The sequence below is a fragment of the Malaclemys terrapin genome, chromosome 1, assembly GCF_027887155.1.
Source record: "Malaclemys terrapin pileata isolate rMalTer1 chromosome 1, rMalTer1.hap1, whole genome shotgun sequence".
Classification (NCBI taxonomy): Eukaryota; Metazoa; Chordata; order Testudines; family Emydidae; genus Malaclemys; species Malaclemys terrapin.
Window position 1 is genome coordinate 144,030,080 of NC_071505.1, and position 25,856 is coordinate 144,055,935.

Below are 25,856 nucleotides of genomic sequence, written 5' to 3' on the forward strand. Positions count from 1 at the left end.
GAGCCCTAGGTTGGAGCTGGGGTGACCTCTGGTAAATTTTCTAGCATGTGCGTAGGTTTTTATTGTGTTAATATTTCCTATATACTGCTTTTACCTTAAGAATAAATGTGCTTGCTTAGAAAGATCTGTGTGATAACCTGTCACTGCTGGAACTCCATGGTCAGAGCCTGCGCAGAGAAAGCAGCACAGACACTGTTCTGTTTAGGCAGTCTGGCTTGCTGGAGATATCACAGTGTAGATTAGGAAGCTGTGCAGCTTGAACTCCCTGGTCAGGAAGGAGAGAGACATGGGCCTTTGCACAAGACAGGTGATGGCTGAAAAGCTGGGGGCCTCCCCTTGGTGGACACAAGGGAGGACTGCAGGTGCAGTTGCCCTGAACTGTGACAGTGGGTATTTAGCCTTTGAAAAGGTCATTGATAACGTCACTGTCAATTCAGTGACGAGCAGGGCCGGATTAACCTTTTGTGGGCCCGGCCCCAAACATATTTGTGGGCCCCCATGGAGGCAGTGGAGCATGGCGCAGGGGGTTCAGTCCTCATAGCCAGGGGCAATGGAGCGGGGCATGGCATGGCAGGGGCAGCCCCGCTCCCCCCAGCCCACCGTGAGGGCACTATTTACAAATTGGCCGTTGCCCGCCCGGCCCTGTGGTGCCAGCATGCCCCTTTGCCTCGGGGGTGCCCCCATACCGTGCCACACAGCCCCCCTGCCCAACACCCCCCCCAATTCCCTATCGCCAAAGCCCACCCCCGGACCTGCTATGCCCAGCACCGCCCCAGACCCTGCCAAAAATGCACAGCGCCCTGCACAACACCACAACTGCCCAGCACCCCACACAGAATCCCCACTCCCTAGTGCCCCAACACGCAGAGATTTTCCCTGCCCCCTCACAGCCCAGCACCCCAGCATTCCAGAGACCCCCTCCCCCATGCCCTGCCTCCTGGCCTCACTCACTGGCCCTGCTGGTAGGCGACTGTGTCTGCCGGGCTGAGCCGCCAGTGTCCTGGGGCGGGGAATCACTCCAGCCCCTCGGGAGTGGTGCGATCAGGCAGGTCAGGGCCTGCCCCACCTGGGCTCCTTCAGGACCCACTTGCCTGGAGGGGCCCAGCCAAGCCCCCCACACCGTTCTCCCCCCTCCACCACCCCAACTGGTCAAGACTGATCAGGCTTCTGCATCAGTCCCAGGTGGCTCAGCTCAAGGGAGACAGGCCCCACAGGTGGTGGGAAGCAGAGACCGCCTGGAGCCAGAGGTGCACAGGGGTCCAGCCAGGAGGCAGAGAGGACCCGACAGGTGAGGCTAGGGGGTGGAGAGGAGCCCTCAGCGGGCAGGCCAAGAGGAGCAAGTGGGCTGTCGGGGGTTTCAGGGCACAGTGCAAGAAGAGCAGAGCGGGGCCCTTTCTGAGCATGGGCCATTGGCACCATTGTAAACCCAGCACTGCTGATGAGCCCCAAACTTCCCTTCCCTTCAGCTGTATGCTATCATGGGAAACACTCCTTGTTCTACATCATATTTTTGAAGCATTGAATAAATTTTAGAAATCCACAGTGTTTAAAGTTGTTCCCCTGCATAAACATGTGTACCCAAACCTGCCTCCAGCATGAAGGAGTCTTGCCTTTGCCAGCTGGGTGTTAGCTCCCTAACACAACCAGCCTGTCAGCCACTCAGGCACTCTCCTCTGGGCTGTACCAGCCCTGCCTTTGCCCTGCAGATTGAACATAGGTGCACCCCAGCCACGGAGTCCCTTTGAAGTGTCCCTCTGTGGTATCCAGCTCCTGATCCCTGGACTCCACAGAAATCCCAGTTCCTCCATTCCCAAAGGAACAGTGGACCACAGGTTTACCTTAGATCACTGTTCCAGTAGCACATCCAGCACTTCAGTTCACTTTAAGGGGGGAGGGATAGCTCAGTGGTTTGAGTATTGGCCTGCTAAACACAGGATTGTGGGTTCAATCCTTGAGGGGGCCACTTAGGGATCTGGGGCAAAATCAGTACTTGGTCTTGCTAGTGAAGGCAGGGGGCTGGACTTGATGACCTTTCAAGGTCCCTTCCAGGTCTAGGAGATAGGATATCTCCATTTAAAAAAAAGTAAAAGAAAATTTATTTAAGAAAGAACAGATTAAATGGAAACAAGTGTGAGTGATGGAAACAAATGGTTTCCTATTAACTGCAAACTAGGGCCTACACTTAAGTTACCTTTCCTATCTAATAATGTAGATTCTTAGCCCACAGTTCAGTCTTTTGCTGCATTTGCTAGCCCCAAGGAGCCAGGACCCAATCTTTCATGAAGGACGCCTGCTCATCAAGGTGCCTCTTTAGTCAATATATACAGAGCGTCTTTCTCCACCCTGTGATATACCAAATCAGTCTTTTGTCACCAAATAGGGCGATCCACTCAATCTCCTATCATTCCCTTTCACATTCAAGTGGTTTCGATGCTTAGTTTGTCTTCGATGGTTTTTCCATTGATTTTTCTGGGTTAGTGCCAAGGCAGACAATGAGTAATGCAATACATAATCGGCTAGCACAGAATGGGCAACAACTCCTTCCTGCTTGAATTGTCCGTCACCGAGACATATTATTCCCTAGTCACTCACTGGCTTCCCCAGGAATTGAAATTGGGGAGGGGGTGTTCAAATTTACAGGGTGTGTGTGTCAGGGCCGATGAGGGGTGAGACTGTGAGGGTGAAGGTGGGCTGTATGGCACCATAGTAAAAACTAAAAAATGTTCCATGACCATTTTATTAGATTTAACTCATGTTTTAAAATCATCACACAAATTAAAGTTGGCTACTCAAGGCTTCTATGAAGCACTACGTCTACATCCTTCTTGGTTTCTTGTTATAATTTTGCACAACTCTGTTAATGAACTTCTTGAATGCAATGCGTTCATCTTTGGTGGCTTCTCGTGTGTCTGGTACTTCTATTCTTTCAGTTGATATGCTCATTAGTTCATTCACATGATCAGGCAGAAGGCAACTTCTTTCAGAACACAAAATTCTATTCAATGATGAAAAAGAACACTCAGCTGTAGCTATTGTGACTGGGAGTAGCAAGAGATGAATTCCTACTTCTTTCATCCCAGGAAACAGAACACAAAGATCAGGTTGAGCCACTAGTGATAGTGATGATGTGTTATCCTCAGGAGAGTGATATCATTCATGGTCACCTGGTTAAAATAGGGTAATTTTATTAAGGGGACATTTAGAGGTGGCCGTTCCTGCTGGACTGTGTGGAGGATTAGTTGGGGATTGGTCCTGCTTTGAGCAGGGGGTTGGACTAGATGACCTTCTGAGATCCCTTCCGACATTCTATGTTCTACTCTATGAAACTGATTATTTTGGTTTTTCTTCAAAAAACTAAAAAACATAAAATCAATATGGGTTGAACAAACCACTTTGTTCAATCTGAAACAAAAGAAATCAGTGTTTTGTTTCATCTTTTTTGTGTCTTTTTAAAAATGTGGTTATAGTTGAAACAAATCATTGTTTCAAAATGTTTTGAAATGAAAAGTCAAAACAATTCATTTCACAAATGTCAGAATGAACCATTTTGACTTCTTTCAAACATTTTTTCCTCATTTTATATTTGGATGAAACTATTCATCAGATTTTACCCAAGTTAATGAATAGTTTTAGCTCCCCCAAAACTGCATTTTTTGATGAAGTTCTATTGAACTGGAACATTGCACTTGGCTTTACTTACAGATCTATGAATTTGGAGCATTTGTAGAAACTCTGCTCCCCTGACCGAAAATAGATAAAATAAATAATAGATACCAATCCTAGAGAAGTGTACATCACAGGGATATATACCTTCCCTTCCCTTCTTTGCTGGACCCAAATAATGAGCCATGTATGACTGTTCGTCTCCAACCTCAACCCGCAGCCCCTCCAGTCTGGCTTCCACCCTCTCCACTCCACCGAAACAGCTCTCACTAAGGGTACGACTACACTGCAACGTAGGAACTGGAGCTAGGGGTGCCGGGAGTGCTGCAGCACCCCCTGGCTTGAAGTGGTTTCCATTATATACATGGCTTACAGTTTGGTTCAATGACTCTCAGCACCTCCACTATAAAATTTGTTCCTGCACTCAACTGGGGGCTGTGATTCCAGTATGTGTAAACAGGCCACAGCTCGCTTTGAGCTAGCTAGATCAAAGCTAATGCAAGTAACAACAGCAGTGAGGTCTCAGCAGGACAGGCCAGCTCTGCCCACCCAGGGCCCTAGATACATATGATCAGGCTGGTCCCGTCTGGCCTTAAAGTCTCCAAGTCAGGCTGGATACAGACTGGTGTCCTACATGTGAAAACCCTGGTTCAAGAGACTGTCAAACAGAGACCTGAAAAGTATCAGACGGGTAGCTGTGTTAGTCTGGATCTGTAAAAAGCAACAGAGAGTCCTGTGGCACCTTTAAGACTAACAAATGTATTGGAGCATAAGCTTTCGTGGGTGAATACTCACTTCATCAGATGCATGTCTGTGGTGATATCCTTGTCTGTTATGATATCCTTTCTCTGTAATAGTTTTGTTCTGAATAAATAACACTCTGCTGTATGAAGGCTGGCTGGTCACTGGTTAACTCTGTCACTGCCTCGCAGACAGCAGGTTGGCAGGTGCTGGACTAAACTCAGGCCTTATCTACACCTAAATTTTTTTTTCATAGATTCATAGATTCTAGGACTGGAAGGGACCTCGAGAGGTCATCGAGTCCAGTCCCCTGCCCTCATGGCAGGACCAAATACTATCTAGACCATCCCTGATAGACATTTATCTAACCTACTCTTAAATATCTCCAGAGATGGAGATTCCACAACCTCCCTAGGCAATTTATTCCAGTGTTTAACCACCCTTACAGTTAGAAACTTTTTCCTAATGTCCAACCTAAACCTCCCTTGCTGCAGGTTAAGCCCATTGCTTCTTGTTCTATCCTTAGAGGGTAAGGTGAACAAGTTTTCTCCCTGCTCCTTATGACACCCTTTTAGATACCTGAAAACTGCTATCATGTCCCCTCTCAGCCTTCTCTTTTCCAAACTAAACAAACCCAATTATTTCAGCCTTCCTTCACAGGTCATGTTCTCAAGACCTTTAATCATTCTTGTTGCTCTTCTCTGGACCCTCTCCAATTTCTCCACATCTTTCTTGAAATGCAATGACCAGAACTGGACACAATACTCCAGTTGAGGCATAACCAGTGCAGAGTAGAGCGGAAGAATGACTTCTCGTATCTTGCTCACAACACACCTGTTAATACATCCGAGAATCATGTTTGCTTTTTTTGCAACAGCATCACACTGTTGACTCATATTTAGCTTGTGGTCCACTATAACCCCTAGATCCATTTCTGCCGTACTCCTTCCTCGACAGTCTCTTCCCATTCTGTATGCGTGAAACTGATTTTTCCTTCCTAAGTGGAGCACTTTGCATTTGTCTTTGTTAAACTTCATCCTGTTTACCTCAGACCATTTCTCCAAATTGTCCAGATCATTTTGAATTATGACCCTGTCCTCCAAAGCAGTTGCAATCCCTCCCAGTTTGGTATCATCTGCAAACTTAATAAGCGTACTTTCTATGCCAATATCTAAGTCATTAATGAAGATATTGAACAGAGCCAGTCCCAAAACAGACCCCTGTGGAACCCCACTTGGTATGCCTTTCCAGCAGGATTGGGAACCATTAACAACAACTCTCTGAGTACTGTTATCCAGCCAGTTATAGTAGCCCCATCTAAATTGTATTTAGGTCAATCTAGCTTCATCGCTCAGGCCTGTGAAATATGTCGTGCCCTATGTGACACAGTTAGGTTGACCTGACCCCCAGGGTAGATGCAGCTAGTTCGACAAAAGGATTTTTTCATCCACCCAGCTACCGCCTCTTGGAGAGGTGGATTACCTACATGGACGGAAAGCCCCTTCCATCAGTGTAGGGTGTATTTACACGAAAGTGCTATAGCTGCATAGCTACAGCAGTGTATCTGCAGCACCACAGTTGTGCCATTGTACTGCTGTAGTGTAAACATGCTTCAGACCTGCTCAGGTGATCCCAATGAAGGGCAGGAGGAGTTGCCTAAATCCCTGATCTGGACTGCAAAGAACGTGGGTTCCGCCATGAGAAAGGTGACAGCCTGAGACCTAAGTGGAGTGCCCTCTAGCCAGCCACAAAGGAGTCATTGGTGTAGTTACCTCGGGAACCGTTACCTGGTGACACTGTGTGTGGGATTTGGGACAGTGAAGAGGAATTGCCAATATGTGCCAATGGCAGTAAAAGCAAGTATAGTGGGAGGAAAAAGTACAAAGAAAAAGTGTCTCCCAGCCTGTTCAGGAAAGGGAAAAGGAAGGATAAACAGGAGAGATGAATATGGAGCAGCTGAAGAAAATTCAGCTGGCTGAGATATGCACAGTGAGAAAAGTAAGCTGTCAAGGGCTGACAAAGGCAGAGCTAACTGAATGGCTGTAGTCTGAGAACCAGAAAAGAAAGGAGGGTCCAGGATCGCAAGGTCCCTGGCAGAGATTCCAGCAGCGAGGGGAAATTGTGGAGATGACTCCCTATAGGGAAGCAGGGTGAGGACAAAAGAGGCAACAATCATGCTCCATCTAGACTGTGTCAGAGACTGGGACTGGGGCAGCTGTGCCTAGTGGTTAGAACTGGGTTTGTGCCTAGTGGTTAGAGCACGGTGTTGCACTGTCTGGAGTGCCTCACTATCTTGCTGCCTCCCTCAGGGCAGACTGTCAAAAACAGGGCAAACACCCCACACTGCTGCTATGTTCTAAAATTAGATTTCACCAAGCCAGTAACAAATGTGAATTGCTGGATCCCTAAAACAGTCTCACCCTGGAGTCATAGACAGTCCCCCTAGACTCACCAGTCTATCTTGCTACCCAGACATGCTGGGCTTAGTGATAAACAGTCACTGAGACCAAAAACATCACAAGATATTCAAGTTGCTTTTTGTCCCAAGAGACGAGTCCCTGGCCCCAGATCAATGTGTATCTTAGATCTCACACCACAGCCAATGCCTGTAGCCAATCCTGTAATAAATTAACTTAAAGGATTATTAAGAGGAAAAAGGAATGAGAGAATTATTTACAGGTTAAATCAAACAAACATATATACAGATGAGTTGCACTCTAAATCCTAAGAGTGACAGAGTTGTAGTGATCTGTTGATTCAAAGTGTCTTTCCAGCATGGCCGGCTCTACTGTTTTTGCCGCCCCAAGCAGTGCGTTGAATTGCCGCCATGGACGGCAGGGGCAGTCCGTGTGCCTTTAGGGCGGAACACGCGTTTCCAGGGCAGCAGCAATTTGGCGGCAACTTCTGTCTTCAGCCGGAAGACAGAAGCCGCCAAATTGCCCCCGCGGGCAGCTGAACATAGAAGCTGCCGCCGAATTGCCACCGGAAACACGTGTGCCGCCCTAACTGCACACAGATTGCCCCCGCTGTCCGCGGCGGCAATTCAGCCCGCTGCTTGGAGCGGCAAAAACACACGGACTGCCGCTCCTTGCAGATTGCCACCCCAAGCACCTGCTTGGAATGCTGATGCCTGGAGCCGGCCCTGCTTTCCAGGCAGACCCGGGGTAACCCGTTGGGCTCTCTGGCTTCAGTTTGGTGTCTCTGGCCCTGTGAGAGTTCAAACAGCAAAGGGATGGAAAATTTTCCCCGTGTCTTTGTTTTATTTCTTTCATGCAGCTGCCAAGTCCATAGGACGAGCTTCCTTGCACGTAGCAGTTCCAAGGTGTGATAGGGCCATTCGCCAACGCCTTGTATTGCGATGTTCCTTTATGGCCCAACTGATTTTGGTAGTTCTGCTTGATGGGCCTGGTGGAGACACTCTTCCCATCTGAGTTTACAAGTTTACATGGGATGTATTAGCTAATTTTACATAGTTAGATTTCTTTTAAGTTAAGCTGTGTGTATGTGCACTTGGTATAAAATAACACTGAACAACAATTGAACGTGTGTGTGAATGGATGACTTATCTATAAAATACGTAGTGAGGTGGAGTGGCCTCCCTCCAAGGCTGACAGGGAGGAACCACTCCCCACCTTCTTGTGGGTGGAGTGAGGCTGGGACCGCCCCTTGTGCTGGAAGCAGAGGGATGGAACAGGAAGTATAAGAGGCAGAACCTCCAGCTGAGTTGAGCCAGAGCCAGGAAAGGATTCAGATGCCTCTGCTTTGCTGCTGACCCCTGCACCAGGGACTGAGCTGTGCCAACCTCTGCCCGTGGAGCAGTACCCTGAGGAAGGGGAGCTGCTAAGACTGCTGTTGGCTGAGTACCCCGAGGAACTGCTGGGACTGCTGGGTGCCGTGTACCCAAAGGAGACTGAGGACCCAGGAGCAACGAAACCCTACGAACCGGTAGGGTTAGAAAGTAGCTCAGGGAAACCAGACATTAGTCCAGTTATGTTGGTGAAACCCAGTCAGCATCTTTCCGCAGGATCCCCACTGACCCAGTGGCAGGATTCCCTGCCACTAACAGGGCCCTGGGCTGGGGCCTGGTGGAGTAGGGTAGGCAAGGGTTCTCCCTACCCCCTGCTGCCAACCCTACCCCTAGTCCTGTGTTTGTCTGCTGTCTGCCCAAGCCAGAGAACTGGGCCATTTTAGAGGGCTTATTCCTTCACCCTCCCAGTTCCCTGGTCCTTCTCGCATGAACAGAGAGCAACAATACCCGAAGTCCAAAGGTGCAAACAATTCAATGTTTATTGGGGTGAACTTCCAGTAAGCTTAAATCCAAGTTCCTTTTTCCTTATTTTTGAATCCCAACTTACTTCCTGTTTGCCTCTAATTTATATAGTAATATTCTCAGCTATACCTTAACCGATCATTTTACTGAAATCTATCTAACCAGTCCTAACATAATTCTCTAACGAATTATATCCCACTACCCTAATTAACTTACACCTAGCAAAATTATTTATACAACAGACAGAAACAATTAGAGAACCAGACAGATTAACAATAGAAAAGTGGGGGCCATAAAGATAAAACATACAGAAATGAGGGTTTCACAACCACAACTATTGAGAAGTGATTTCTTGCCAGACAGGATGCTATCAAACTAAGTTTTCTTTAACCATCTTTATCTGGTGGTGATAGGCACTATCAGGACAGGATCATCTTCCGTACAGCCCAATACCACCTTGTTTAAATGTGACTAGTTTAAGAATGTGAGGATGTGACCATACGCTTCCCAGTTTATGGCTGGTCCTGCTGCTTAGCCAAAGGCCTTAGCCTAAGAACCAGGCCTCAGAATATCCTAGCGAGAGAAGGCCCATACACAGGCGGACTGTGATTTTGATTCTTTGTTTTATATCTCTATAACTAGCTAAGTGATAAAAATACACCTAAATTCTTAAAGTATAGGCCTTTACAGACAGGCCTGCATATCTATATCCTAACAGGCCATAGACTGCTACTGCTCTGCCCTGTCCAGAGGGCTTGAGCCTGACTGTGTTTGCTGTCTGTCCTAGTCAGGCAGCTCGGCTAAAGACTGTCAATTGCCCTGCCCCATCCCAAAGGGCCAGGGCCCTAGACTCTTTGCTGACACTTACCATGCTAATCCCCCGTCCTTTGGCCTCAGCTGCTAGGTGGAGCAGCGAGGCGGTGTGGCCTCCCTCCATGGCTGAGAGGGAGGAACCTCTCTAAGCCTCTACTAATAATATACAGCTATTTTGAATGTGTGTTTCCAATGGTTTATCTATCAAAAAGGACACAAGTTGGCTCGAATGCATGCTGAATTGTTTGGGAAATAGGGCGGAATAGGGGGTGGGGAGGTGTTGTGTTTATGTGTTGGATGTTTTGCTAAAATATTCTTTTAAATTTTTCTGTCCTTCAAAAACTTTACTAAAATTAAGAGGCCTCTGATACAGTTTAAGCCAATAGGTGCTAATTTCCAATAAATATAAAAGGCTGTGAAGAAGTACAGTACTTTAAGTAAATGGAACAAGGGAAATTGTTCTAAAGATTAGGTATGTCTTTCACAGGAGTCTATCTACCAGTTAGACAAATGCTAAAGGAATTATGCAGAAAAAGAACACTTTATTCCTGGCCCAAAACTGAAAACATAGGTTTTGTAAAAAGTTTGAGAGAGAAATTTCCCTGCATGCTCCTTTTGAAGGGTAGGTCATATTTCTGCAAATAAAAACTACAACACAGGGGGAAAAAGAGGTTGGGGGGAGGTAAGGAGGTAGCATATACCAGCATTCTTATCTCTGTCCTTTAAAGAGATGGAAAATCTTTCCGCTTTATAATGAAAAATAGAGAAATAAAATCATTACAATTAAAGGCCTTTGCCCATCTAAAAATACAGAGAAAACCACATTTTAAGTTAAACAGGAATTGCTGTAATGAAAACGAGGGAGAACATGTGGTAGTTTTAAGGCAAACGTTGGGATATACTTGGGTGTAGCTCGGTGTTTACAATCACCTCCCTAAGCACGAGAACAGTCACGTGTGTTCAAACTGGTGGTAAGTCCAGAAATTACCATCTCAGGCTGAACCAATTTCCATAACTATGGGAGTTGAGTGTTATTTTTTTTCTGCTTTTCCCATGTCCACAGAGCACTTTACACATAGTGATATTTAAAATGCTCTTTCCCTTACTATTAACAAGACTAAAATTTTGCTTTTGTTTTGTGTTGTTCCTTTTTTTCCTTCTCTCCCCTCTTCAAACCTGTGTATATATATATATATATATATAAACTTCACATATACAAATCACATGACTATGTGACTACATAATATCAGATCTTTGACTATTCTCTGATTACATTTGCTCTAGATCTTCCTTGTCAGAGTTTCCCCAACATGTCATCAGAAGTTTGTGGAGGATGGTCGGAGACCTTGCCTTGCCTACATATCCAAGAAATTGCTAACAAGGTGAGTGGCATGCATTGAAAGCTGGACAACAGAAACAAATATAACAAAAGTGTACGTTGTTAAATCAAATTCTAGAGAGATTTGGGAATGAGGTTACAATATACTTTAAAATCTAACATCCAGCACTGAAAATGGAAACCCTCTTGATTGATTAGAAGCATGTAGTATGCGGCATGGAAAAATTGCTTCAAAAGTGACTGCACTAACTCAAGTCCATAAAATTCTTAGATTCGTGTCTGCCAAGGCCAGAAGGGACCATCTAGTCTGACCTCCTGTAGAACACAGGCATAGAACTTTTCATTCTTTTAATCCATTTGATGTGGCTGTTAGGGGGCTTTTTCCTTCACCCTCTCACTTCCCTGGTCCTTCTCGCATGAACAGAGAGCAACAATACCCGAAGTCCAAAGGCGCAAACAATTCAATGTTTATTGGGGTGAACTTCCAGCAAGCATGATTCCGGTTTCCTTCCTCAGTGTCCCCCTTCCCAGCTCTGACACCACAGAGCCTTGCCTGTGTCCCTGTTCCCATTCCCCCCTTAGCAAAACATGATTCCAATTCCCCCCCAGTCCCTGTTCCCATTCCCCCCCCTTAGCAAAACATGATCCCAATTCCCCCACCCCCAGTCCCTGTTCCCATTCCCCCCTTACTTCCTGATTGACTGCAGACTATATAGTAAAACTTGAGTTCTGCTTAGCTATACCTTAACCAATCATTTTACTAAAATTTTACTAACCAATCCTAACATACTGTAACATGGTTATTTAACCAATTATATTCCACCACCTTAATTGGTTTACACCCAACAAAATTAATTATACAGCAGACAGAAACGATTACAGAACCAGACAGAGACCATGCAAATAAACATACAGAACAATACAGAAGTGAGGATTTCACAACTACATCTATACAGACATAAGGGTTTTCCAGCTGTGTCTATTGATAAGTGAGTTCTTACCAGACAGAAAACTATCAACCTAAGTTTCCTTTTACATCTTCTAGGCTCTTTCCTTTCTCTGGAGGTGATAGGAATATCAGGACAGGATTGTATTCCTAACAGCCCAATAGCACCTTATTTCCATGTGACTAGTTTGGAATGTGAGGATGTGACCATACACTTCCGAGTTTATGGCTGCCTCTGCTGCTTAGCTGAAGGCCTTACTTAGCCTAAGAACAGAGCCTCAGTCTGTGCCTTATACATACAGAGTGTGATTTTGATTTTCTCTTTTATACCTCTATAACTAGCTAAGTGATAAGAATATACCTAAATTCTTAAAGTATAGGCTTTTACAGACAGGCCTGAATATCTATATCCTAATAGTGGCCATGGTAATTTTGTATCATTCTAGTTTTTTAATCGAAATGTCATGTGGTACCAAGTATAATGCCATACAGAAGTCTAGGTCTATTACATCAATGCTTTTACCTTTATCAACCAAATTTATAATCTCATCAAAAAGGGATATCAAGTTAGTCTGACAGGATCTATTTTCCATAAAGCCACGTTGATTGGCATTAAGTATATTATCCTCTTTTAATTCTTTATTAATCAAGTCCCATATCAGCTGTTCCGATATCTTGCCTGAAATCGACGTCAGACTGGCAGGCTTATAGTGGTCTGGGTTATCACATTTATCCTTTTGAAATACTGGCACATTAGTTTTCTTCCAGTCTTCTGACCTTCTGCTTTCCAGTCTTTTGGGAGCTCTAGAGACATTCACAGTTGTGGTGCAGATAGCAATATATGAATGACAAGGTCTTCACTGCCTAATAAACTACCAGTGCAATTCCACCGGCAGTAGCAGTGGTAGAAGCACCTGTGTAGACAGGATTTTAGGTGTCTTTGCAAGTGTATCATCAAACCCTGATCTGTACAGAATTGGCTGACAGGGTAGTAAAAATATCAGTGTCCTGCCTACACTGATTCTTGTGTACTTGGGCTAGTGGAGCTGCACTGGTGGTGAATTGGAGGTCCCATTTGCTAATGCAGAGCAGCCCAGGGAGTCAGGCTTTTGTTCCTGGCTCTAGGGCTTGCTCTAGGGTCCCATTACCAGGGGAAGAGGAGGGGAGTGGGTATGTCAGGGCCCCTAGATGTCACGATTTTTAAAAAAAATAACCTTCTATGAGTCCAGGGGCTAGTTGGATCTCTGGAAAATCTTGGATTTTAAACATTCAAGAAGGTAAAAATTGGCTACTTTGTCACTATTTTCCTGTGATTTATAATGTTGGCCTTTCTGATAAGATTTAGGGCCACTTGAAGGTTGTTTGGGCTGGGGGGTGGACATGGGACAAATACCCTGGGCCTGCCTGTCTTGGCCATGGACTTCTTGTGTGACCCTTTTGAGGAAGGGGAAATTGTGCTTCAGTTTCCTCAGCTGTAAAATGGGAGGCGAATAATACTTCTCTTCCTCACATGGGTGCTGTACGATTTAATTAATTCATATTTGTAAGGCACATTGAGATTCTTCCTTGAAAGGCACTAGAACTTCAAAGTATTATGGCTGTTGTGTGCACACACTGTGGAAACGTAACAGATGGTCTCTGTCCAAAAAATCTTAGAATCTGAGTGTGGTGGCTCTGAGCTCACCCTTCTTCATGCATCTCTTTATACAAAGGGAAACTGGCTGCCAACAGACAAATGTCATTGATGATTGGTTAAAATACATTAGTTGACTTTATTGACTACATGTTTTTAAAGAAATGGTCAAAGTTCATTCATTAGCTCACTGGCAATCACAATGGATTAGTGGTTGGTGCACTGGGAGGGGTAGTAATGAGACGGATGTGATTCCTGTGTCAGCCACAGACTCGCTGTGTGGCCTGACTTTGGGGAAGTCACCTCAGCGTTCTCTGCCTCAGTTTCCCCATCTATAATGCTGTCATTACGTTGGATTTCATTGTAGTATCCAAATGCTCCTAAAAGAGGCTCCAAAGCAGATAATTAAAATCACAGCAAATGGAAATGATGCTTTGCCAAAAGCTCTTCTAAGAGGAAAGGATTTTAACCCTGATTTCCTCATTAAGTACAAGGCACTTTTCATCTGGCAATCTGAAAGCACAAATCCCAAGCAGAGATGGGCACCTCTCTCCGGCCTGTCAGTCAGGTGTCTAAGTACCTTTGTAGATCTGGGCCCTGGGCCCTGCCCCTATTCTCTCCATTTTACTTCTGGCTAGCTTAGATGACTCCCCACTCTGCCTACTGGCTTCTGGGAATCCCTTTCTTAGGCAATTAAGTCTCCCCATACAATACAGGGGGAACTTGGGTGCCTAATTGAGGGGTAAGAATTCCAGGGTGCCTAAGATCCTTGGTGAAATCTAGCCCCAGCAGCCCTAGTCCTATCAATTTTGGGGAGGTTTTCTTGTACCATTGTTGACCCCTGGGCGTTACCTTCATTTCTGCCCTTATCCTACCTGAGTCCAGAAACAACAACAAACAATACATTTGATCAGGAATGTATTACTTATTAAATCTCCTTGTCCTACATCTGTTAGGCATGAGCCAAGCGCTTCAAACTGTCCATTTGGGGACTAGGCAGCTGGCAGCTTGAACTCCCTCAAAGGGATGGGCCCTCTCAATAAATAACTGATGGGTAAATAGTGCTTGGAGGTTGGGAAGGTCATGAATGGCAGGGGTGGGGGATGACAGTTTATTTGTCTGAGACAAGGACAGCTGGCGCTGAGGGAACACTTAATTCAACACTTCCAAAGAAGTGGAAAGCCTGGGTGTGGTGTGGTGAATCTGCTGAGAGCAGCAGAAAGGAAAGGTTCCATGGGAACTGGGAGAATAGTTAGTCAAGAGTGGGTGCATTGGGGGAATGTGGGAGGAGCGCAGTGATTGCAGCATTTGGGGTGAGAGTGGCAGCATGTGAAGCACTGGAACAGCTGCTCCAGAGTTGACACTCAAGCAGAAGATGCTGCATCAGTGTGGAAGAGCAATGCAGAGGGACCCCCAATGAGTCATACCACAGAACTGAACTCTGACCAATTACCTCTACTGCCTGAATGGATTAAGATATTAAGATAGTGAGGCCTGAGGACCCCAACCTTCTTTTGAACTGTCTCCCAAAGGTTAAACTGAGAACTACTCTGAGCTGTTTAGTGAGCCTAGGGAATTTGTCCTTTTCTGTCAGCCTTAGTAAATTAGTATTTCATTTGTGCTGTGTGTCAGAGCTTTTTGGGACCCACTAGCTCTTGTAGTCCATGTGCCTCACAGCTGAAGTTTCTTTAATGCTTTCCTCTGAGATGCAGTACATCTGTATCTGAGAAGGGTTGATGTACCATAGCACTCCAATGACCCCATCATGTGAGTGTAATCACAATAGTCTTAGGGAAAATTTTAAAAAGTCACTTCATTGTGACAGATATGACACTAACCTGCAATATGCTGGACAAACCGTATTGAATTAAATTAGTTTTATAGGAGTTCATTGAATTAAAAATGCAAAAAAGTATGTATGATTGAGGGATTGTATGTAATTCCATGGGGGAGGGGAACCACTGCCCTCTAGGAACTAAGAATAATGTGGGGAGGTGAGGCAAATTCATTCAGATTATAACACCTCCAGAGAAGTACCACCACCTGGAGAGATACTTGCATTTACTGGTTCAAAGGATTTTTAGATAAATAGTTTAAACTGACTTGAGGCCTTTTTTCTGATACAGTAAATGGACAGGACCTTCTGTCCAATCCTTGTGGAAAGGTTGGAAGGACTTAACCTACCAGATCCCTAGGTTGGAGCTGGGGTGACCTCTGGTAAATTTTCTGGCATGTGTGTAGGTTTTTATTGTGTTAATGTTTCCTGTGTAATGCTTTTACCTTAAGAATAAATGTGTTTGCTTAGAAAGATCTGTGTGATAACCTGTCACTGCTGGAACTCCATGTTCAGAGCCTGTGGAGAGAAAGCAGCACAGACACTGTCCTGTTTAGGCAGTCTGGTTTGCTGGAGATATCACCGTGTAGATTAGGAAGCTGTGCAGCCTGAACTCCCTGGTCAGGAGGGAGAAAGACATGGGCCTTTGCCCAAGACAGGTGATGGCTGAAAAGCTGGGGGCCTCCCGTTGGTGGACACAAGGGGGGACTGCAGGTGCAGTTGCCTTGAACTGTGACAGTGGGTACTTAGCCTTTGAAAAGGTCATTGATAATGTCACTGTCAATTCATTGATGAGCCCCAAACTTCCCTTCTCTTCAGATGTATGTTATCATGGGAAACACTCCTTGTTCTACATCATATTTTTGAAGTACTGGCATTGAATAAATTTTAAAAATCCAGTGTTTAAAGTTGTTCCCCTGCATAAACACATGTACCCAAACCTGCCTCCAGCATGAGGGAGTCTTGCCTTTGCCAGCTGGGTGTTAGCTCCCTAACAAAACCAGCCTGTCAGCCACTCAGGCACTCTCCTCTGGGCAGTACCAGTCCTGTCTTTGCCCTGCAGATTGAACATAGGTGCACCCCAGCCTCGGAGTCCCTTTGAAGTGTCCCTCTGTGGTATCCAGCCCCTGATCCCTGGACACCACAGAAATCCCAGTTCCTCCATTCCCAAAGGAACAGTGGACCCCAGGTTTACCAGATCACTGTTCCGGTAGCACACTCAACACTTCAGTTCACTTAAAGGAAAACAAAAGAAAATGTATTTAAGAAAGAACAGATTAAATGGAAACAAGTGTGAGTGATGGAAACAAATGGTTCCCTATTAACCGCAAACTAGGGCCTACACTTAAGTTAACTTTCCTATGTAATAGTGTAGATTCTTAGCCCACAGTTCAGTCTTTTGCTGCATTTGCTAGCCCCAAGGAGCCAGGACCCAATCTTTCATGAAGCACCCCTGCTCATCAAGGAGCCTCCTTAGTCAATGTATACAGAGCGTCTTTCTCCACCCTGTGATATACCAAATCAGTCTTTTGTCTTTATTCACCAAACAGGGGGATCCACTCAATGTCCTATCATTCCCTTTCACATTCAAGTGGTCGCGATGCTTAGTTTGTCTTCAATGGTTTTTCCATTGATTTTTCTGGGTTGGTTCCCAGGCAGACAATGAGTAATGGAATACATAATCGGCTAGCACAGAATGGGCAGCAACTCCTTCCTGCTTGAATTGTCCGTCTCTGAGACATATTATTCCCTAGTCACTCACTTTCCCTCCAAGACCATAAAGGCAAAATTTTCAATACAGTTACATTATTCCTTAAATATCACCCGTACACACATCTCACAATGATTATGGGTATTGAGAAGTTACAAGTTTTCAACAGAGACCTCACATGCTGCCTGTCATAGGTGCATACCATGAAAGCAGTGTGTTAGGTGTAGTGAGTTTGTCAGGTCTAGACAGGAGTTGCTTGTAGAGAACAGCGAACCCTTTGCCAGTTGGCAGCAATGGGCATCTGTATCATAGTGACCAAGTGTCATGTGATGGCAAACTGGAGGTGGTGCCTCCTTTAAGAGGGAGCTAGACCAGACAGACTCTGAGGTCAGTGGATGGTCAGGGGTTTTGGGGGAGATGTTTGCAGAAAGCAGGAGCTTCAGGCGAGAGGTATTTCAGGAAAGGCCAGGCAGCAATCCTAGTTTTCACAGGGCTGTGAAGCCTGGCTGCAAGGAACTGTGGAGCCTAGGGAGTAAGGCTGGAAGATCTGAGTTGAGTTGAATTGTTTGTTAATAAGCAAGGCCCAAAGAAGGGAAATGTTATGTGCTGCATGTCAGCCTATGTGCATTCTTTGAGAAGCTGAGAAGAAGAAACCGAGGCAGTAGACAAATGATGAGAAGGGGGTGTACTGACCCCATTACACCACCTAACCCTCTTTCTTTACTTCTACAGGTGAAGCCACAGCTGGAAGAGAAAGACAAGAAGCCGTATCCAGTCTTTGTAGCCATACAATATAGAACTCAGTTGGTTGCTGGAACAAACTACTTAATTAAGGTCAGTACTCAACAAAATCCCGCACTTCTTCCATCATTCCTTAAGTATTCTAGTTGAAGAAGAACGTAAGTATCATTTTGAGTTCCTTTAAGCAAGATGCTCAAATAGTGAGCAAACATTGCAGGAAAAGTTCCCAATATGACTTTTAATCAAGGTAGGGACTATCTCTCGTCTGCTTGTGCAGTGCCCAGCCAGCACCTGTTGGGTGCTATTTTGCTACAAAAATAGAAAAGATAAACAACTTGTTTTATGAATCTCATTTAAATCTTATCTTAGTATGTATAAAGCATGAGTCACACTCTTTCAGCTGTATATTGTAATATTTTGGGATTGCCAAGAGAGCGATCTCCATTCAAGCAGCAAAGAGTCCTGGGGCACCTTATAGACTAACAGACGTATTGGAGCATGAGCTTTCGTGGGTGAATACCAACTTCGTCAGATGCATGTAGTGGAAATCTGCCTCTGGAAATTTCCACTACATGCATCTGACGAAGTGGGTATTCACCCACAAATGCTCATGCTCCAATACGTCTGTTAGTCTATAAGGTGCCACAGGCTTCTCTGCTGCTTTTACAGATCCAGACTAACACAGCTACCCCTCTGATACTTGATCTCCATTCAAGACTCTCCAACTGCTTTCTCAACTCTCATCCTCAGAGCTGGCCTTAGCTTTTGTTTGGGCAGGCTGGAAAAACAATGGCTTTTCCTTCCTGACATCTCTGTGCCCTGAGAAGAAATAGAATCCTCTTCACCATAATCAGCCCAGTACCACAGGGCCGGCCTGGGGATTTTGGGGAGTGTTACTGAGAGGATTCTGTGGGTACACACCTCAAACTCTGAGCAATTTTAAATACAGTATGTGTGTGGGTTTGGGAAGGATAGATCTTTAGATCCCCACAACCTTCTGCTGCAGAAGGACAGTCCAGCCCCGTGTTCCTTTCAGTCCTAGTGATCTGCTTACATTTTCCAAGGCTCTTTCTTAAGGGAAAGGGCTAGAAACTTTTTTTTAATGGTAGCGGAAATTTCCTGCCTTCCCTAATGTTTCCTCAAAACAAGCGGTCCTATGGTCATAAGCTGCCTGGGGCCCAAAAGCCCAGTCTGCTCCTTCTCTCGGAGAAGCATTAAGCGAGGTATTTCTAGTAGGGATAAGGAGGTGCTGGTTCCGTTATACAAGGCACTGGTGAGACCTCATTTGGAGTACTGTGTGCAGTTCTGGTCTCCCATGTTTAAAAAGGATGAAATCAAACTGGAACAGGTACAAAGAAGGGCCACTAGGATGATCCGAAGAATGGAAAATCTGTCGTATGAGAGGAGACTCGAGGAGCTCGGTTTGTTTACCTTAACCAAAAGAAGGCTGAGGGGGGATATGCTTGCTCTCTTTAAATATATCAGAGGGATAAATACCAGGGAGGGAGAGGAATTATTTCAGCTCAGTACTAATGTGGACACGAGAACAAATGGATATAAACTGGCCGTCGGGAAGTTTAGGCTTGAAATTAGACGAAGGTTTCTAACCATCAGAGGGGTGAAGTTTTGGAACAGCCTTCTGAGGGAAACAGTGGGGGCGAAAGACCTCTCTGGCTTTAAGATTAAGCTTGATAAGTTTATGGAGGGGATGGTTTGATAGGATAAAGTGATTTTAGTCAATAGATCAATAACGTGCCATCGCTGGTAATTAGTAACAATGGTCAATGATGGGATATTAAAAGTTACAACAGAGAACTTTTTCCAGAGGGTCTGGCTAGAGAATCTTGCCCGCATGCTCGGAGTTCAGCTGATCGCCATATTTGGGGTCGGGAAGGAATTTTCCTCCAGGGTAGATTGTAGACTTCAACAGCTGAGTCAAGGGAGACAATTATTCCAGGAGTGGGTGGGTCAGCTTTTGTGACCTGCATCATGCGGGAGGTCAGACTAGATGACCATAATGGTCCATTCTGACCTTAGAGTCTATGAGTCTAAATGGTGGGTCTTTTTAGCTCTGTTATTGTGAGAAGCCTTGTCAAAGGAGTTGGGTTTTCATTGTGCTCTGCACACTCCCGGCCCAGGTCTCATTCTGATCTCCTGTGGCAATGAGTTCAGTCATTTAGGACCATCTGTTAGGAACGTTCTGTCTCCTGCACCTGACATTTTCCCAATGGATTGCCAGTGAGAGCAGCTCTCTGAGGGACATGGATAGAGAGGTTTTCTAAGGTAGGTGGGCATTGCAGCCCCTAACTTCTAGATGCTTAGTCACCCACTGGAATTCACAAACCCTGAATTAGGTGTTCAGGCTCCCTACAGAATGGATGGGGAAAGTTTGGAGCCTAAAAACAGGATCCACAAAAGTGTGCACACTGACTGAAGAGATGCTTAAGCTAGCCCATTGGAAATACTGAGGAGAACGGTGTCTGTCCTGAGTGCTTCCCCTCAAAGGAAATTCGGTATCTAACTCCAGACTGGAGTTAGGCACTGTGATGGGATCCCCCAAGTACAGCCTGGAACTGGGGTACCACTGTGTCCTCTTAACTCTCTAGTCTGGGCTGTCTCTCACAATGCTTTGGTACTGACAAGCAGTAAACCCCTCCAGGCACTGTTATCACTCAGCAGAACAGCACATGGAGCCCCACACCCAGCTAAATTGCATGAATGCACTCTGAGCCACTCACGAATCACACAGAGAAAGGCACCAGCAAATCTCCCAAGCCCGCAACCCGGAGCTATACCATCGTTTCCTGGTCAGAAACCTGATCAGTATAAGATTATTATCCAGTCTGCCTCTCCCTCGATGTGGAGAGGACACACACTGGCCTTTGTAAACTGAGCTGAGATTTCCCAAGCACTTCAACCAAAACACACTGCTTTGGGTAAAATATAAAACAGATTTATTAACTACAGAAAGATTTTAAGTGATTATAAGTGTTAGGCATAAAAGGTCAGAGATAGTTACCAAAGAAAATAAAAGGTAATCACACAGTCTAAATCTTTTATTAGACTAGGCAGTATTTGGACCAAGCAGTTTTCTCACCAAACTAGATGTTAAGTTCTTAATACACAGGCTTCCCCTTTAAGCCTGGGGCCAGTCTCCTCAGTTCAAGGCTTTGTCTTCCCAGTGTTCTTGTTGCTTAGGGGGGGAGGTGGGGGAGGATAAAGGCCAAAGCATGATGCCACTGTCCCCTATTTTATCTCCTCAGTCCACGTGCCTGGAAGATACTAGCTCAGGCTTGGTCTACACTACCCCCCCTAATTCGAACTAAGGTACGCAACTTCAGCTACGTGAATTATGTAGCTGAAGTCGAAGTACCTTAGTTCGAACTTACCTTGGTCCACACGCGGCAGGCAGGCTCCCCCGTCGACTCCGCGGTACTCCTCTCGCCGAGCTGGAGTACCGCAGTCGACGGCAAGCACTTCCGGGTTCGACTTATCGCGTCTAGTCTGGACGCGATAAGTCGAACCCAGAACTTCGATTTCCAGCCGTCGAACTAGCTGGTAAGTGTAGCCAAGGCCTCAGGCATGCCGGTGGGCCTACCTGAGTCACAGGGTTGAGCAAACCCCTGTTGTGGTCTTGTGCAACTGAGTCATAAAGTTGAGCAGTCCCCAATGTGCGGTGCTTGTGCAACTGTCATTGAATTGTAAATCCCTTGTATACTATTCCCCTGCTGGTCAATGGTGGGTGATGATCGTTCTACGCCCGCCCAGATGTTGGTAACCTCCTTTGTTGTGGTCCCTGGAGAACTAGCATTGGGTGACTTCCAAACTCACAACATATTTCATTAACAACCGTACAGCAAAATCTTATAACCTCATAAATACTAGTGATATACATATTTTAACAGAACAATGGGTTTCAGTAGACCATGACCTTTCATATGATATCCTACATAGCATGATTTGTATGAAATATATCATAATTCTATGACAGAGGTAAATATGGGTGTTCCAGGGTGCTACTTTGAGGTACAGAGTGACACAGGCACCTGTCTCTGCTTGGGAGTCACAGCCTAGAAAAGGCAGAAGTGTTCAATAAATATTTGTGTTCTGTATTTGAGGGGAAAAAGAGATATAATCTCTACCTATGGTGATGATAACACTCTTTCTATTCCACTAATATCTCTGGAGGATGATAAACAGAAGCTACTTAAGTTAGACATTTTCAAATTAGCAGTATCACATAACATGCATCCAAGAGTTTTAAAAGTGCGGGCTGAGGCGTTCACTGGACTGTTAATGTTGATTTTCAATAAGTCTTAGAGCATTGGGAAAGTTTCAGAAGACTGGAAGAAAGCTTAAGTGCCAATTTTTAAAATGGATAAATGGGATGATCTGGGTAATTATAGACCTGTCAGCCTGACGTTGATCCTAGGATGGGGGATTGGTCCTGCTTTCAGCAGGGGGTTAGACTAGATGACCTCCTGCGGTCCCTTCCAATCCTGATATTATATGATTCTATGATGCTATGCATAAACAGGCAAATCTCAAGTAGGAGTAGAGAGGCTATTTTGTCTCTATACTTGTCACTGGTGCAACCACTGTGTCAAGTTCTGGTGCCCAGTATTCAAGAAGGATGTTGATAAATTGGAGAGGGTTGAGAGAAGAGTCACGAGAATGATTAAAGGGTTAGAAAACATGCCTCAGTGAGACTCAGAGCTCAGTCTATTTAGTTTAGCAAAGAGTAAGTTAAGGGTCATCTTCATTACTTTCTGTAAGTACCTGCATGGGGAAAAACATTTAATAATGGGCTCTTCAGTCTAGCACAGAAAGGCATAACATGATCCAATGGCTGAGAGTTGAATCTAGACAAATTGAGACTGGAAACAAGGAGTACATTTTTAATGGTGAGAGTAATTAAGCATTGGAACAATTTGTCAAGGGTCATGGTGGATTTCTCCAGAGCTGAACATTTTTAGCTCAAGATGGGATGTTTTGCTAAAAGATCTACTCTAGGAATTATTTTGGGGGAGTTCTATGGCCTGTGTTTTATAGGAGGTCAGACCAGATAATCATAATTGTCCCTTTTGGCCTTAGAATCTATTATTCTATGAAAAAGCCTTCTCCAGGTGCCTGACCTATTTCTTGCAAGACACCGGGCGGCACAAGTCTGACTTCCCACAAAACAGCCAGAGGGGAAAGGAGGAGCAGACTGACTTCCTTACAACCTTTACGCCAGTGGTTAGGGTACTTGTTTGGGAGGTAGAAGACTCTAGTTCAATTCCCCTCCTTTGCCTGGTGGGGAGAAGGGATCTATCTCCCCCACCCCCCAAATCAATTTGGAAACATTGAAACAGTTTGTCAGCATTTCCAAAAAAGATTTTTTAATTTGAGAGACAGTAGATTTGAAATTGTATTTTTTGGTGAATAAAATATTTGTCTGAAAAATCTTCACCCAGCCCCTGTGAGGGTGTTGGCTTACTTCACCCCAGCATTCAGCTTTCTTTGCCTCCTGCCCCAGTGTCTTTGTATACAGCTCTGGCCTTCCTAGGGAAAAAAGGGTTAACTCTTTCACTGCCAGTCTAGGCATGAGATCTGAGTGAAGTCAATGAGACTTTGTCTTAGAAAAACTGATTGAAAACTTTTGGGTTTAACTATCAGATTTTTTTGTAAAGAAAACTCTTATTTACTTCTCTCAGATCCCCAAGGGTTTGTGAAAAAGCAGAAGATGAAGGGGTTGAGTGGGACGGATAAATTTGGGGTATGAAGCATATCACCTAAATTCAGCCCAAGTGCAACTCCTTGAGAAACCAGGAAGTGACACGTTCTTATGGCAGGGTTGAATTTGGCCTTGGGAGTGCAGGGATAACATTTCTATTTCTGCTGATCATCAGGAACAACCTAATTTGGACACAAAAGCCTGTTTCTTCTCACACATGTGATATGAAATGGGACAGTCTCTACAGACCAGGTTTAGGGTATTGAATGGGACCATGTGTGATTTAATTTTTATGTTGTAGCTATTCATAGGTTCAGCACTGCATCTCCCCAAAACATCCTTTCCTTAGAATCTGCTTAGTCCATGGCTGTCCCATTCTCCTTGTCTTTCAGGTCTCTGTCAGCAACAGCAATGATGAGTGTGTACACTTGAGGGTGTTCCAAAGCCTTCCGTATAAGAAAGAGGAGCCCAGTCTTACCCGCTACGAGACTGGCAAAACCAGAGATGATCCATTGGAGCCATTTTGAATGAGATGCTTGGGATGGGCTCTTCTGTTGCTCTTTCTACAGACTCCCAACTGATACCGCCTTTGCCAATACATTAATGAAAATAAAATGAATCTGATTTTGAAAACTAAGTTTGTTTTTCCGTGTTGCATGTAACAGAAGATCTCTCTTGATTCCAGCAGTAAGTAACTGCTGCTAACTTACGACAGGCCTCCAAGGAAATGTGCTGGATCTACCCAAATACTAACAGTTCAGCACTGCATCTCCCCAAAACATGTGTCCATTAGAATCTGCTTAGTCCATGAGTTTGACTGTCCCATTTCTCCTGGTTTGCTGCTTTCTGCTAATAATACTACTGATGTACAGAACTAGAAGAATTCTTCCGCCAACTCCACCTCAAGTAAATCTTTCACAACAAAGACACCACCACCCACAACTACCACATCCCCAATGACAGTCACAAGAAAAAAAATCATCTGATTGGACACCCCACAGTGGAGAAAAGCACACAGTGGATCATTACATCAGTTGCTTCAGGAAAAAAAAAAAAAAAAAAATCAACTGTGAAATCCTCAGACATTAATTACATCAGGGGTGGCCAAACTTACTGACCCTCCAAACCGCATACAACAGTCTTCAACCCCACAGGAGGTGCCTGCCAGGGCCCAGTGTTTCAGCTCCGCTCTGGCTGAAACCCCGAGACCCCCCCTCTCCCTGCTACAAGGCAGAGGTCCCGAGCTCCCCCCGCCCAGTCTGGTATGTGGAGAATGGGGGGCGGGGGCACCATGGGGGACTCTGTGAGCTGCACTTTAATAGTAAGAGAGACACATGTGACTCATAAGCCAGTTTGGCCACCCCTGCATTACATCCACTGCAGTCTCTGTACCGCCCACGGGATAGTCCCTGAAATTCAACCACCAGATAATGATCAAATCAGTAGACAAAGGGGGCACTATTGTAGCCACTAATCATGATAACTGTCAATGAGATCAATAGACAAGTCTCTGACACCACCTACTATAAAGAACTAAAAAAAGACCCCACACCATTATTCACACGGGAACTTAAAGAAACTATCAAATCTTTTCCCAAATAACTCTTTTAACAAATAATGGGGGGAGTGGGGTGCAGGGACACACAGGGACAGGGGCAGATGTGTCTGACTGAATGGGAGAGGCTCATTGATTGACCCTGAGCCTCTCTCATTCAGTCTGCATGGCGGAAGGCTCCCCAACTACGTAACCCTCCACCCAAATAAACGATTCCATACTTCTACCAACCACACCTAAAAACCCTCTGGTTCACTCCGAGGCTCCCTCCCTCTCAGCTCATCCATTATCCCTGACTCCCCCAAGCCTTTTCACTGCTTCTGAGGGGTGTTGGAAATACGTTTCTGTAGTTTAAATGAATTACTTAAAGTTTTATATTAATATGCTTAGTAAGGATTCTATTTGTCAAAAAAAAATTTCCTGAATCTTTTTATTTGTCTGTATTGTTACAGACATACTCGCTGACAGGTATTTTGAAATAAACTACCAAAATAATTGAAACTGGCATGATTATATTGTGATATTTTGACAAATAACATATGAAGAATTTTAAAATACTGTGTGCAGAATTTTTAATTTTCTGGCACAGAATACTCCCAGGAGTATAATAGACAAAGCCACCATATCACCTCTAGCCGAACACTTTTTCACAAAGCGATCACTCCATATCTGATCTTTCAAAACTCATTCTCAAAGGAAACCTGCACAACACCTTCTAATGATAAGCCTGGGAATTTAAATTTATAATGCTGCTAGAAGCTAAAGACCGTGAATTTAATAGGGATATTAATTTCCTGGCTTGTTACAACAATTTGGAACAGCACCTCCTTCTAACTCTTAATGGCCTACTTCAAACTCCTTTTACATAACAGTCTAACCTTTATTGTCCACTTC

General features: G+C 44.8%; 1 protein-coding gene across 2 annotated transcripts in view; it reads left to right on the plus strand.

Moving 5' to 3' along the window:
* Nucleotides 1-24,044, plus strand: part of LOC128830536 (cystatin-B-like) — a 29,142-nt gene extending 5,098 nt beyond the window's left edge. Inside the window, exons 1-4 of one of the 2 annotated variants that reach the window (XM_054016384.1) lie at nt 8,112-8,349; nt 10,772-10,869; nt 17,683-17,784; nt 23,800-24,044. In XM_054016384.1, coding sequence (XP_053872359.1) covers nt 10,798-10,869; nt 17,683-17,784; nt 23,800-23,934 — 309 coding nt within the window. In that variant the 5' untranslated portion in view covers nt 8,112-8,349; nt 10,772-10,797 and the 3' untranslated portion in view covers nt 23,935-24,044. Of the gene's footprint in view, nt 1-8,111; nt 8,350-10,771; nt 10,870-17,682; nt 17,785-23,799 lie in introns of those variants that run through there. The other variant, XM_054016385.1, reaches the window with a different exon arrangement.
* Nucleotides 24,045-25,856: the final 1,812 nt, after the last annotated feature.